This window comes from Moschus berezovskii, chromosome 1 (assembly GCF_049115385.1).
Source record: "Moschus berezovskii isolate FMDL1 chromosome 1, NW_MosBer_1.0, whole genome shotgun sequence".
NCBI lineage: Eukaryota > Metazoa > Chordata > Mammalia > Artiodactyla > Moschidae > Moschus > Moschus berezovskii.
This window is the reverse complement of record NC_142460.1, coordinates 71,149,378-71,165,024: the sequence shown is the minus strand read 5'-3', so window position 1 is coordinate 71,165,024 and position 15,647 is coordinate 71,149,378. Positions and strand designations below refer to the sequence as shown.

The window sequence follows — 15,647 nt, the reverse complement described above, 5'->3', positions numbered from 1 at the left end:
AACGAATAGTGAATATTATTCATTTTCATGGTGGACAGGAGGTGGGTGAATGTTGGAAACTGGTCAGGTAGAGAATGGGTTGGGAGACTTTCCCCTGGGTACCATTCTATGCTCTTCAAAATTTTTGAACCATGTATTACATAAAAAATGTTTATACAAGGGTTTTAAGATTAAGTTGATCAATGAGTGTTGAATAAATAACTTTCTATGTGATAGCCAGTGGGGTTGGTTAAAAATTATTGAAATTTCCCTTTGCATTAGTATGAAAGGTTAAATAAAGTGGTTTTCTATCTCTGTAGACATATCAGAATGGTGGTAGAAATAACTTGATGACGTTCTGCCTGAACTTTCTTATGCAATGAACAAAGAATTCTTGCTATTATGTGAACACATCATCCTGTTATGAACTTCAAGAAAATAAAGGAAGAGGTCAGACATACAGGACTTTGATCTAATACCTTCTTTGGAAGCATTTTTAGAAATATCTTGATAATCAAGGACTGTTCGAGAGAAAAATTGATCTGCATTTTTGTCACATTCTTAGCAAATGGAAAATAATCCATTTAGCAAAACCCATTACATATGTTCTGAATTATAAACAGTATTCTCAACTATTTGTCTTTTAGTACAAATACAATTATATTAATGTTATGATTGAATTGTGCTGTTTCACTGGAAGGTATGTCTTAAATGACACTTGATTCAATTACTTTTTTTTTTTTTTCTTGCACAGAACTATTGTACCATGGAAAGTATTCAGACAGTGCCTTCATGAGGTGCATCAGATTAGCTCTGGCCTGGAAGCAATGGCTCTAAAATCAACAATTGACTTGACTTGTAATGATTACATTTCAGTTTTTGAATTTGATATTTTTACCAGGCTATTTCAGGTAAGCTTGGTATTTGCTTAATCCTGCCCTCTCTTCTACTCTCTCCCTTCTCTGCATATGTGTGTCTTTTGCACATGCATGCATAATGTACAAGTATATGGGAAATAGTCTCATTTTTTATAGTCTCCCATTTAAAAGCAGACTTCCCTTATGGCTTAGCTGGTAAAGAATCCGCCTGCAATGCGGGAGACCTGGGTTTGATCCCTGGGTTGGGAAGATCCCCTGGAGAAGGGAAAGGCTACCCACTCCAGTATTCTGGCCTGGAGAATTCCAGGGACTATAAAGTCCATGGGATCTCAAAGAGACACGACTGAGCGACTTTCAGTTCATTTAAAAGCAAGCTGTCGGTCATTGCTCTAAGTTTAGAGTTTAAGTTTGGGATATCTGGTGTTCTGAGCCTGGAAGTTGCTTATTAGCTTTGAGAAGATTGATGTAAAGGAGCTTTGCTTTATAAAAAGTCCCTATTTAGTTTCTCACTTTACTTTGTTGATCATTCTAGCCCAGTAACTGACAGAATGCAAGTTTTACAGGTGGGCATTTGCTGAAGTTGTATCTCAGCAACTCCCTTTGCCTCCCACATCCATTAGATGAGAACGGAAATAGTAAGCTTTGGAATAAATGGCAAACTTAACCTCTTCTGTATAGGAGATTACTGTGATGTATACTGATTCTACAGCTAGCTTTGCTCTTTCAACCATATGTTATAAACATTTTTCAATGTCATTTTTCAATAAATATTTTCATCAGTGTAATTTTCAGCTTTCAGGTGCCACAGAATATACCATCAAAATAATCTGTTATTAATTTAGCATATCTCTCATTTGGGAAACTTAGGTTTTCCTGGTTTTTCCCTAATAGCAGTGACTTTGAGATTAACCTTCTTGTCCTATTTATTGTTTTTGTTTTTGAATCATTCTTTTACAATTGTCTTCACATAACTGTTGAGAAGTAGGTATCATATCATATCAAATCATATCATATCAAAGCTGGGTATCATCATTTTGTGCTTTTGTGTTGTGTACACAGAATTACACTGAACATGAAGACTTGCAATTTGCTTTCAGTTTGCCTCTGCCATTAAATTGCATATCATATCTGAGATTCAAGTGGTCATAAAATGAGACTCCCACCTAAAATCCCTGTGATCCTAATAATATAGATTATATAGCAAGTAAAGTTTAATTGATCAAAAATGAAGCTTGCTTATATTACGACACAGTTTTTCTTTCTTTTTTATTTTAGTCTGCAGTAAGATGTATTCTGTTTGAAACATACTTTCAACAAATGTTAGCATATAATATTGGTTTTCATGTTTCTCATGTTGTAAGAATTTTGCTTCTCTGATTTATGACTCTGCTTGGTACTTGCCTGCAAGGATCGGGTAACTGATTTATGTAAGAAAATGAGATTACATGGGATTAACTTTTAATTTATAAAAGAACCCATTAACAGAGGGCGAATTAACTCTTGTCGACAATACTTAGAGAATACATTTTACTTTATTACAACTTTATAATCATAATTCTACCTAGACGTATAGAATAGAAAATTAGATAAGTAACTGCAGAAAGTACGCTTTTGGTTGTTTTCAATTTACAGTAGTTTCATTATTATTCCCTTGGTATATGTATGTTGTCAGTTAATGTTTTTCCAACGACTTTAAGATACATTTTAGGAAAAGTTTGTGTTATCTGATACTGAGTATTTTATAATGGAACTTCTCCTTTATTTAAAAGTTTCTGATAATTTTATATATTTTTCCTGACCATGATACCAAGACATTCTAATAGTAGGCATTTTGCTTCTTCCCCTTGGGAAGGAAGAAAACTAAGTTTTGTTTTGTTTTTTTTTCCATACATTAAACCTAACTGTTTATTCTGGAAAGAGTGTATTTTTTGTGGGGAGCCTGGATGACTTTCAGTCAGAGTGTTAAATACTAGAATGCCTCAGAATTATATATCAAAAGTATGATGGCAATTTAATGTTGGTTAAACACTTATCCAAACAGCTGCTTAATATGTACACACATTTTCTTATAAGCTGTTTCACTTTAAAATAGCCAAGTAATCTTAACATTCTAAGGTACATATATCTTAATTATGCTCCAGGGGATGGGAGAGGAAAAGAATCTTTTAAATAGAGCTACTGTGAAAAGTATTAGGTAACAAAACAAAACAGTACCAGTGGACCGAAGTATACCTTATGTCTTTGAAAACCCATGCTTGCAGAAGTAGCTAAAGAACTCTTGTTAGCGCCTGTGTTTTTCTAAGATTCTTTACCTCTCCTCATTTCATTATGCTTATACTGTAATCATTTATGTGTTTTAAAATACAAAAAAAATTGGTTTTGTGTACAGAAAGTGGATGTATTAACTTTTACCGATCTTTTATTTTTGTATAACTTTAAAAATTGAGTAATATTTTCCTCTTGTTAATTGTGTATTCTATATGAAAAGATGTAAGTTTTGTGGTTACTATAACTGCACAGACATATATTCTGCTCTACCTGTGATGGTTGTGAATTCTTCTAGCTTTAAACTGTTAGGGATGGAGCATTTAGCAGAGTGGGATCTGAAAGTGGGCACAGGACACCCTCAGGATTGGGGTTTGTTCTAGAGATCTAGCATCAGGTTTGAAGAAGGTGTCAGTTGGGGTGAGGAGATAGAGTTGAGACTTGTCTAAGACATGAAAGAACGCTGGAGGATTCTGGTCTCCCCTTCCTGTCTTCCCTCATCCTGATATTTTGTCAGAACTTGAACAGTGCTGTGAGTCGCTGGGAAGATCTTGCAATGGCTATGTTCCTCCGTCTGCCTGTTACCTTATCCATCTCTCCTCCAGGTAGTTCAGAGATGCTTGGATTGGCAAGTGCCCAACTCCCAGATTGGAAATATGGGGCTTTTTTATTCTTCTTTGCTCTCCCTGGGGCTGCTGCTCCTTCCTCCTTCCATTTCCCATTCTCTTCTGTAAGAAGAAGACTAGATTGTTGAGAAATGGGACAACAAATGGGATGGGTACGGTGACAGCATAAGAAGTGAGTGATGTGGGGCTATAGACTAGTGACTGTGGAGTATACAGCATGGTGGAACAGGGAGAGAAAGGGGTGAAGGAAGTCATCTGTTGCAGTGAGGATTGAGAGAGAATCTGGGCAGACCAGCCAAGGTTCTGCTCCCAGGGTAGGTTGTAAGTCTGTAAATGAGTGTTGCTGAACACAGTGGCCTTTGAGAGAATGGAGGGACTAGGCTTCTCAACATACTTCATTAGTTTCTGTAGTCATTTAAGCATCTCCAAATAGGGGCTTCTCAGGTGGCTCAGTGGTGAAGAATCCGCTTGCCAGTGCAGGAGCCACGGGTTCGATCCCTGATCTGGGAAGGTCACACATGCCATGGGGCAGCTAAGTTCATGCACCACCACTGTAGAGCCGGTCCTTCACAGGAAGAGAAGCCATCACAGTGAGCAGCCTGTGCGCTGCAGCTCGAGAGGAGCCCCAGTCGCCACAGCCAGAGGAAGGCCCACACAGCAATGAAGACCCAGCACGGCTAAAAGTAAATAAATAATTTTAAAAAGAGAACCTCCAAATAATTTTGTGTTTGGTGTGTGGAAAAAGATTTCCTATAATGTAACAACAAATTGCAAAAATAATCAAAAATAATCACTCTTCAAAGCACTTTATTTTGCCTACTCTAAGCTATTCTTTGGCAACATACTTTAAACATGCACACACAAAATACAAAACCACCATGTGTTTCTGACTGTGGGTTTCATTCTCAAGAAAAATAGTGCCCAGACTTCCTATTAAGTATATATATTTGCAGTTAGAAGCTAGGCCTTGGAATTATTCTAAGAAATATCTGCTACATAGCACAGCATTTGGCTCAAAACTCCACTTGTATTTGATCTGTGCATTGGTTGTCTATAAAGTTCAGCATTGTTTTTTAGAAAAACAGCTTTCATTAATTTGTGTGGATTCTAATGGAAGTGACCCAAATATTTTATATTCTTTTCATCCTTGTCCTATATAGGTGAGGAATAAAACAAAACAAAACTCAGTGACTCTAATAGTTATTATTCAGTTTTTTTAAACACATGCTAATACTCTTCCAAGTATTGTTTATGTAATTTTTAGTCATCCCTTAAGAAGAAAATTAAAAACATTTTTTTTTCAAGTACATAGACAGAACCTCTCATAAGAGTGTTCTCCAGAGCTCATTTTTCCCCAATTAGGTATTTTAGTGTGATGGGGAAATACCCTAAAGATTTTTCTTGTTATTTCGGCAAAGGTTAAACTCTTCATTACTAAATCATTCTTAAATCATCCTTTGCCTTGTTATCCTCCTCTCAAGGGATATAATCCTTAAAGAATTCCGCCTTGTAAATTTGAACCTTGTTTAACAATAACAAGGAACAAGTCTCAAAACAAACAGAAGTAGGAGCCCTCCACCAGTAATCGAGTCTAGGATAACTGTTTTGACAACTTTCACTTGGCAACACAGAATACTTTTTTTTTTCTTTTACGTAGAAGATTTGAGTTAATAATTTGGCACATTAGATAGAGTATGCTGCCAATTCCTTGGGATAAATGTAGCTTCAGCCTTAAAGATACAGCAGAGATGATTCATTCAACACCCTCAAGCAAAGTTGTTTATTACTGGCTGCCTTTTTTCCCTTGCCATGATAATTGGAGGGACAACTAATCCCATTAGAGAGAGTGATCGCAAACACTGCGTGTGTGTGTGTGTGTTAGCAAACACTGTGTGTGTGTGTGTGTATATGTCTGTGAAGGATTTCTATAGAATTCACCTCTAAACCTAACCTTTTCTGATTTTCTAATTGTACAAGGATGAACCAGATGTTAGAATTGTAGTGTGTTACCGTGGGAGTCAAGGCTTTGTAGACAAGTCAGTCATCAGATAAGCTGTTCACATCAACTATCCTGGTTGCTCTGCTCTGATGCTGCTTTAGTGCTGGTCTCCCTGTGGGAAGCAAGACAGGCATGTTCCTTGTTCTTATGTAGCTTAGGGTCAGTGTGTAGACTTTGCCAAATCACTTACATTCCATGATAGTCTTTTGTTCTACAAAATGTGATGTCTAAATGTTAGAGTAGTGAATAAAACAGACACACAGGGAGATGAGACATGAGATGAGAAGTAGTGATTTCGGTCTGAGAAGGCTATGTTCAGGAAAAGATGCTTGAAGAAGGAGTCACATGCTTACTTGAAGAATTCAGGTAGAGGAATGAGCGGATTCAAAGGCTCAGAGGTGAGAGAGTATAACTATGTTCAAGCCAGCAGCAATGTGATCCGTGTATCTAGAGGAAAGGCAGAATGTGAGAGAGTCACAGCAGATGGGGATACAGGGGAACTGGGTCTCAACCCCACAAGGTCCTTCTAGGCCATTTATAAGAACTTTGGCTTTTAGTCAAAGTTAGAGAGTTTTGAACCGAAGAGTGATGTGGTTTATGTTTCAAAATGATCGCAACTGCTGTATTGGGAATAGAATATGTGGAGCAGAGATTATGTGGTTTTCCTTTTTGCTTTCAGTATTTTTTTTTCCTAAAATCTGTTTTCTGCATAATTATATTTCTCCAAAATGAAATTAAGTAGTTTTATGTTTGCTTTTGGATAATATAAGTTGACCTAAACCACGTAAACTCATATTCACTTTTAAAATATCCAGGAGAATTTTAGTATGTGTATTAAATAATGGCTTGGTGTGTAAATGATAGTTGATATTCTCTAGGTAATCTTTTAATTTGCTTATACTTTTAGCCCTGGGGCTCTATTTTACGGAATTGGAATTTCTTAGCTGTAACACATCCGGGTTACATGGCATTTCTCACATATGATGAAGTAAAAGCACGGCTACAGAAATACAGCACTAAACCCGGAAGGTAAGACTTTTTGGCAGTAATATTATGTGATGTATGTAAAGATGGAAAGTCCTTGGTGGTTCATTCCTGAGTAAATCAGTTATACACATGGGGTTGAGGGGAGGGAAATGCTAATAGACCAAAACAGTGCTTCCTAATTCAGTTATTCAAATTGGTATGTTATGCTTGTTCTGAAACTTAATGTTCATAAAGTGAAAGAGGATATGGTAATATGAAATTTGATGAATTTAGAGAATGAGTCTCAGAGTTTAAAATTGGAATAAGATATTAGCATATTAACTCTTTTCATGACATGTGTTTGTGTACAAAATTGTATATTTGAATACTTGAATACTGTGCTAGTGACAAATCAGTTTCATGTTCATTATTTTAGGGTATTTTTCAAGACATTCAGTTTGGTTCTATGATAATCACATAGTTACATATAAATATAAGTGAACAGATACATGATAAATGTGTAGTAAGTTCATAAACATATAAACCTGTTGCTAGCAATCCAAACCAGTGTCATGTCCTTGAGAAGTTCTTCCATAATCTCATGCCTGGTGTTGAAATTGAATGAAACTCACAGAGCTTAGCTCTGTGAATCAGCCTCTCTGGCTTTGTCTAAGAGAGCAGACCTTATTAATGGCATATCTGGGATCAGAAAATCTCTCTCCCCTGGTGCAGACATTTTCCCCATAGCCAGTCTAGAAATGTACCAGGCACGTAGTAGGCATTTGTGCTGTGGCATGCAGTCTGCTGGGTATGATGGTCATGACAGTGAGACTGCCCTTCCTCACTTACAGCATTTAGTAGGAGACACCATCCCACTGTCCATGAGAGCACTGATGTTCATATAGGGGTCATTTCATTTTAGAAGTTTAGTATTTTTCAAGTCTACTTTTTTCTTCTAATACTATTTTTATTTGATTTTTAGTGCAAATGTCATTTGTCCTTTAAGAAAGTATTTTCAAACAGTCAGTTATTGATGATTTCTTCCCTCTTTGCCATAATGGAAAAATTTCCACCTCTTCTATTTCTAAGAATTTTTATATTTTTATATTAGAAGGCGGTTGTAGGTACAGAAAACAGTGTGGCTCCTGTGGAGTCAAAGGTTTAGACTGAGAACTGGTTCTCATTGTGACTACAAGAGCAGGTCATTTATTGTGCACATTGACAATGGCTTAGGTGAGTCATTTTGTTTCATTCAGGGATCTCTCATAACCAAATTTTTCCATAACTTTTGCTCTGTTGATTGGCATCAAAGTATCTCTTGTTTCTGGAGTATGATTTGAAAGATATAATACCATTGGAATCATTCTGTCATACAGATTTAACACAGAAACCATTTGGGAAATTATCTCCAGTTCTAAAAAAAATAATAAAGTGAGTCCTTTTTGTGTTTGTTCTCTTGTTCAAGATCATGGAGATAATTAATGGCTGTGTTGGAAGTATTAATAAAAGCCAGAACTCATCACTATTCGAATAGTGCTTTTAAGGTAGTGCTCTCTGGAAGGATGTCTTCTTTTCCTTCCCTTCTTGCCTTGTATCAGTTATTTCTTCTAAGTTTTCGTTAAAGATGAAATGATCAGTCTGTGATAAACTGTTGTATGTACATGTGATAGGGTATTTAAAATGTGTTTAGGAAAATTCAGTGAACAGCCAAATGATTTTAATAAATATTTGCTGGAGTGGTCCTTTCTCTCAGAAAATGGTTCATCTCTTTGGCTTCATGGTAAAGAAAATAGTTGGGTATATTTCATGGACATTTGAGTTCTTAAGGTTGTACTTTATTTGGATCCAACTGACAGTCATGTCTGTGTGGAATTATTTTGGATGATTACGATTAAGGATGCTAAGTGAGAAGTTGATATTTATTTTTAAGCTTTCTAGGAGAATGTTTTTAGACTTCTTGGAAAGTCCTTTCCAACAGGTCCAAAACCAATATGAAAATCACTTCTTCCTTTCTTTAAAGAACCCAGTTTTCTTCAAAGATGAAACCACATTGCAGTACTCGATATCCAAACTAAGTAAATCTAATGACTGTGTAGCTGTTATATATGCTAAATTATCTGTTAAAGTTTTTATTACAGTACTTGTTTAATCAATAACTAATGTAATGAACAGAGGCTTATTTCTTCCACATACATATAGCAATCAGGGTACTCAAATATAGCTTAAGTTAGCCTACTTTCGATCTGCTTAAGGTGTTATAAAATCCAGATATGGATATCATGAATAAGATTGAGTGTAATACACTTAAATTCAGGGAAATGATGTAAAATATAGTAAGTTGATAAGATAATTAGCTAATCATAGTAAATAATAATGAATTTAAAACCAAGTCAGTGTCTTCTGACATTGTCATTAATTTGTTTTATATTTTATAACTGTTTTTATTTCCTATCACAAGACATTGAACTTGACAGGATTAGAGGGAGACCATGAACTTACCTAGTTTGTTTTCCCATTAATATAGTTCAGCTCTTTGATCTTTTGTTTAAATATGAATGGCTGTAATACTTGAAAGAAAAGTATTACTTTTAAACAAGTTTTTAATAACTAAAAGTACATAATTTTAAGATGACAAAATAATGTATTGAATTCCATAGTAGACTGGCTCAATTTATGTCTGAGCTAGCCAAATTAATTTTTACTTATTTTATTTTTGCTTTCCAAAAATGTCACAGCTGTTTCACACCACCAGCACTTTCATGCAGAGCAAACCTCTAATGATGATGGTGGTAAATTATTTGATGGTTTACAACTTCGATTATTTTTTCACAGAACTCTAGGGATATTTAAGTGGAATTACTGTCATTATTTCTTTTGCAGATCAGTAAATGGAGAAGAAGAAAAGTGTAAAAATAAGTTTGAAGATAGAAATTCTAAATGATTTTGTTTAATCTTTGCTTAAAGAAAATCTAACAATTGTTTGGTAGTAGTTAGCGAGCAGACATTTTGAAAGTGTTTAAACATAATTTTCTTATGTTTCACAGCTACATTTTCCGGTTAAGCTGCACCAGGCTGGGGCAGTGGGCCATTGGCTATGTGACAGGGGATGGCAATATCTTACAGACCATACCGCACAACAAGCCCTTATTTCAAGCCCTGATTGATGGCAGCAGGGAAGGATTGTGAGTATGAGACATGGGAGTTGGAGTGTTTATTGTTCACAGATGTGGAAGATAGAGGCTGATGGTCTGACTGGTTTTTATTTTAAAACTAAGAAATGGATGATCCTTAGATTTTATTGTTCATTTCTTAAAATAGTAAATTTAAAGTAACCTAATTATTTGATTTTTTTTTTTTAGCATGGTCTTCACCACCTTCAGATCTCAATATTTCCTTAGAAATGTTAGAAAATACTGTACAGTTGGAGAATGGACACAGCAGAATGGTTGTTTGATTGTTCCCTATCTAGCTGTGCTCCTGTGCTCCCAATTTGTACTCTCAGTCAGTATAGGGTCTTTTAATCCTGCTGTTGGGATCATGGGCAGATTCTGATAGGCTCTGTTCTTAGACTGTTAGTAAAACTGCAAAGAAGCTCGCTTTGTGGGATTGCCACAGACATCTCACAAAAGCAACCCGCTCCAAAGAGCCATCCATCTGCTCTTCTGTCTCAGAAAAATACAGCTGGTTATTAAAGGGGCCTGGAATTTCATTTCCCTGGGGAGCACTGTGCTCCTGTGTCTCTGAAACATACCTTCCTTCTCTCCCACCCTTTTTCGCTTCCTCTCTTTTGTCTTTTTTTTTTTTTAGTTAAAGTGTAAGTGAGGTACAGTGTTAAATGTTACAGGTGACCAGTATAATGATTCACAATTTTGGAAGGTTATACTCCATTTGTTGTTGTTCAGTCACTCAGTCATGTCTGACTCTTTGCATGCACTGCAGCATGCCAGGTTTCCCTGTCCTTCCCTCTCTCCTGATGTTTGCACAAACTCGTGTCCGTTGAGTCAGTGATGCCATTCAAACAGTTTATCCACTGTTGTCCCCTTTTCCTCCTGCCCTCGATCTTTCCCAGCCTCAGAGTCCTTTCCAGTGAGTCAGCTCTTTTCATCAGGGGCCAAAGTATTGGAGCTTCAGCTTCAGCATCTGTCCTTTCAGTGAATTTTCAAGATTGATTTCCTTTAGGATTTATTGGCTTGATCTCCTTGCTGTCCAAGGGACTCTGAAGAGTCTTTTCTAGCACTACAGTTCGAAAGTGTCCATTCTTCGGCACTTATTCGGCTCCATTTATAGTTACTGTAAAATATTGACTGTATTCCTGTGATAGAAACTTGTAAAGGGAAAGTCTACCAGAAAGAGCAAATAGTTTCCAGTAGCAAAATTTTACTTTGCCAAAGTAAGAACAGGAAAAAGAAAAAGTGATGGGCTCCATGTGAATGGATAGAAGTTGTGAATTTTAAGAAATAGTTATGTAAGAATGAATGGCAAACTGGTACTAAAGTCTGTATTTCTCCTTTTTTAAATTATAAATTTGCTATTCCGTTATTTATACCTTACCTCTAGTACATCAAAGGATTCATATGTGTGGCTTTCTATCCATTATAACAGGAATTTTGTTTTGAAGAAAATGTACTTCAGAGTTTTAATTTATAAAAGGAGATCACGAGTGGGCAAATCTGTGAATGGACTAATTTTGATATATCTTATTTATATTGTGGGCTTTCCTGGTGTCTCAGAGGTAAAGAGTCTGTCTGCCAATACAGGGGACCTGGGTTTGATCCCTGGGTCTGGAAAATGCCCTGGAGAAGGAAATGGCAACCCACTGCAGTATTCTTACCTGGGAAATCCCATGGTGAGAGGAGCCTGGCTGGCTACAATCCATGCAGTTGCAAAGAGTCAGACATGAAACAACAGCAACAACAAAAGATCAGTAAAAACACAGGATATCATCTGTCCAACTGTTTCCAACTGTCTGGGTCATTTGTCCTTTCCTTATAGTTAATCTGATATTTTGGGACATAAGTGATAAAGAAGTTTACTTTGATAACTAGCCAAGATTCCTTATTCCTTCAATGCCATTGAAAGGGACTCAGCAGCAACAGTATTGAAGACCATAATCATTGAATTGCTCCTATACAGAATTTTTAAACCTTTTCTCTAGCAAAATTATTGTCATTTTGTAATCTTTCATTTCTGAATTCCCCCTAGAATTCAACACTCTTGAAGTGTGATGAATAAATATAAAAAGAAAGTTACCAACTTTTGCTTATCACTTCTATAACATTTGTAGCATTTTATCCTTCCCTATAATGACACTTTAAAATTTGTATCATGGTCATATGTAGTCAACTTCTTTTCCTAAATCTTAAAAATACAATAACAAAAAAACCCACTCACTGATTTTCTCCTTGCCATATGAGAATTGCCTGTCCTCTAGGTTTATTTTTTCCTGATTTTCTTGTAGAATTTTAAACACTAACATATCTATAGACTATTTATGGATAAATATTTTTTGTTACTTTACATAATAGTTTTAGTATAGTTTTGCCCTTTATTCACCACTGTAGTATTATATTCTTATCATTCAAAAATCTAAAACAAAAAGTTAACAAACAAAATCACCTATAACTTAATGAATTGATGAAATCCAGCAGTAATATTACTCATTTCCTAATCTAATATAGGTGCTTACCAACATGATCGGCTTCATTTTTTTAAATGGATTTCTGAATAACTAAGCACTGGTTTAGCACAGCAAATGGCATGATAACTTTTAGTAATTCTCTCTAGTAATGGAACCTTATGTTTATAAACCATTCTGTTGGTAGCTTCATTTGAAATAAATGAAACATAGAGTTGTAACCTTTGTGTATGTGCACATGTGTGTATGTGCCAGGGTAAATGGAAGGTGAAACGGAAAGAAAGGGGATGGGAAACTAGAGAAAGAAAAAACCGCAAAAATGTTTGGATAACTTTTATGAGAAAATTGTGAGCTTTAATTCTATTTTTGTTTCCTAGTAGTACTAAGCATAGTATAAAATGTAACATTAATTTTGCTTCATGTGAAAGATGTAATAATTGCAAATAGGTGTATATTCTGAGTATTTTGGAATAGAACACGAGTAACCAGTGAAAGTGTTAGTCAGTCATGTCTGACTCTTGTGACCCCCATGGACTGCAGCTTGCCAGGCTCCATAGAGTTCTCCAGGCAAGAATACTGGAGTGGGTTGCCATTTTCTTCTCCAATACATATACTAAAGGTATTTAATTGAAAATGATTGCTTAATGGCTGAGTCCATATTCATTATATATTTCTTTTATTAAAAAAATTTCCTAGATTTTAAATTTCCTAAAAATAACTTGTAGTATTATGGAAACAGTGATAAAATAAATTCTTGATGTAAAATACATAAAAAGGAGACATCAAAATGTGCATTTGAATATAGAAGAATCTGATTACATAACCTAAAAGGCAGTTAAGACTTGTATGTAGTTATGTAAATAAAATTTCTGTTTATAATCCAGCTATCTTTATCCTGATGGGAGGAGTTATAATCCTGATTTAACTGGATTATGTGAACCTACACCCCATGATCATATAAAAGTTACACAGGTAAGGACAATTTCTGGACACATATTTAAAATTAATAAGTATTTGTGATGCCTTTGAAATAACATTCTTAATAATTGGTAAATTCATGTACAGATATTTAATGCAAAATATATTTAAGGAATTCTAAGAGTGTTTGAAAAGAAATTACAGAATTTTCTTCATTTTTTGGATAAAAATCTCTTGTTAATATTTCTGCTTCCAGTATAATACTGACATTTATGTGGGGAAATAGATAAATCTGTAGGTAGGCAGATTGATAGGAGAGGAGAGAGATTTAACTTTAGAAAACTTCAGGGAAGATTAGAATAATTGTATGCATTAGTTTTTAGAGTCAAATGAGTAATTGAAACCTATTGGAGACTTGTATTCTTGTAAATCCACTGTTGGCACCCTTATAGGTTATGACTTGTGGGGGTGACTTGGTAAAGTCTTTCTTGAGGGTGATATTCAATAGTTACCAAAACCTAAACATGTTTGACTCTAGATTCCATATACGTATCACTTGAATATACACACAAAGATCTGTATACCACGATGTTCACTTTAGCATTTTTCTTAAAAATGAAATATTACAGTATACCAAATACCTGTATTCAGTCATAGGTTAAATACCATAGTATACTCATACTTCATTATCCTGTAAAGTCTTTAACAAGAGGAAGGTAGCTCTGAACACTCACATAGGAACTTCTGCATCCTGTTATGTAAAAAGTTATGTAAAGCTTAATTATGTAACATTTGATTTTGTAAAAAGACATTATGTAACTTCAATTTTATAAATAAAAATTACCATTTGTGAACATGTGAATGCACTTTAAAAAAATAAAAATGAAAAACACTAATTTGGCAACAGTCTTTGAAAGAGAACTTCCAATATTTTATTTTAAATGTAGCTGAGTTTTAAGAAATTTTAAAATTTGGATATTTTGTGCTTTGTATAATAATAAAACTCTAATAAAACCAAGTGATAAGTTTTAGGGAAAACAGTAGATAATTTTTCATTTCTACTTTAGATTTCATTGGTCTTGATATTTAAATATACTTGTTGACATGTGTACTCTTTTGGGCAGTTTTAAAAATTTAATATATGAAAGCCATTTAAAACATTATGTACTGATTCTGTGTTTTCTAATATATGTAAAAAGACACAGGAGACAATTTCTCATTATAAAGGCTTTGTTTAAAAATTAATTTAAAATTCATATTCAGGAGTAGTATCATTCTCTTAAACTACTCATAAATATTTGAATAGCTTACCTCTTTGGTTGCATTGGCTTCTGCAAGTGTGATTTTATCTTATTTTAATTTTTTTATTAATTGTAGATTGGTCCATTGAGTTGCATAACCAGTATACGGGCTACAGTCTATAGGGTTGCAAAGAGTCGGACACGAGTGAAGAGACTGAGGACACACACACATAGATACTTATCTATTCTTTTCGGGATTTCAGTGATATATATGATACTTTGGACATCTTTTCCATCTTGATCTACTCTTTCCCTGAATTTATTTTAAATTATATAGTCACACTTATACCATGGTAGACAGAATGAGTATATGGTTGTGTGTATCTATGTGTTTATACATATATATTTTTTCTCACTGAGATTGTAAGATCTTTCACTAGGTGAGGGATTAAATATTGTCATTTATTCATCTTGTCCAGGGCCATGTATGTAGTACGTACTTACTAGACTAACACATTGCCTTATTTAAACAAATATTTGTTTCGATAACTCCTTTTCTTTTATCCCTATTAAGTAACACTCTCTGTTCATACTTTCTTTATTCTTACCAATATATCTGAGTCTTCTTTGTGACAGAGATCTTTTCATTATTTGAACACCGAGAATTTAAATATGCCAAAAGCATCTAAACTAGTGAATAAAGAGAATAGATTTTTAATAAAACAATTTTTGGTAGCTGAAATGATTAGGGTTTTGATCATGTTAAACTGGGAAAAGAGTACGCAAATAGGAGTTTAATATAGAATTTGAGGAAAATAATTTATACTACTGAGCCTCAGGTTTTTTAAAATTCAGTGTATCTTATTATACTTTGGAGATTATATGACATAATAAATGTGGACAACAGTACATAGCATGCAGAAGGACCTTGGCAAATTTTCCGTCCTGAAATTTGCTAGATAGATGTCTAAGAAATAAAATTGTCAGCTGTATTGCAATTTTGACATTATAATTAGATGAGTATATCGTATTTACAGAGAAAAGTATTGTTTTTTATTGCATTTAAAACCATACGTTTGTCTCTTAAATCACCCTATTGATGCAAGTACCTTCCTAAAGGAACAGTACAAAATGTTAAAT

The 15,647-nt window shown here is 34.6% G+C and overlaps 1 protein-coding gene across 5 annotated transcripts in view; it reads left to right on the top strand.

Annotated features, from left to right (window-relative positions):
• The window catches only part of CBLB (Cbl proto-oncogene B), a 232,229-nt gene that overhangs the window by 120,307 nt on the left and 96,275 nt on the right, over positions 1-15,647 (top strand). For all 5 annotated transcript variants that reach the window (XM_088836714.1, XM_055417906.2, XM_055418073.2 and 2 more), the window contains exons 5-8: positions 734-890; positions 6,655-6,776; positions 9,758-9,895; positions 13,233-13,320. In XM_088836714.1, coding sequence (XP_088692840.1) covers positions 734-890; positions 6,655-6,776; positions 9,758-9,895; positions 13,233-13,320 — 505 coding nt within the window. The remainder of the gene's footprint in view (positions 1-733; positions 891-6,654; positions 6,777-9,757; positions 9,896-13,232; positions 13,321-15,647) is intronic.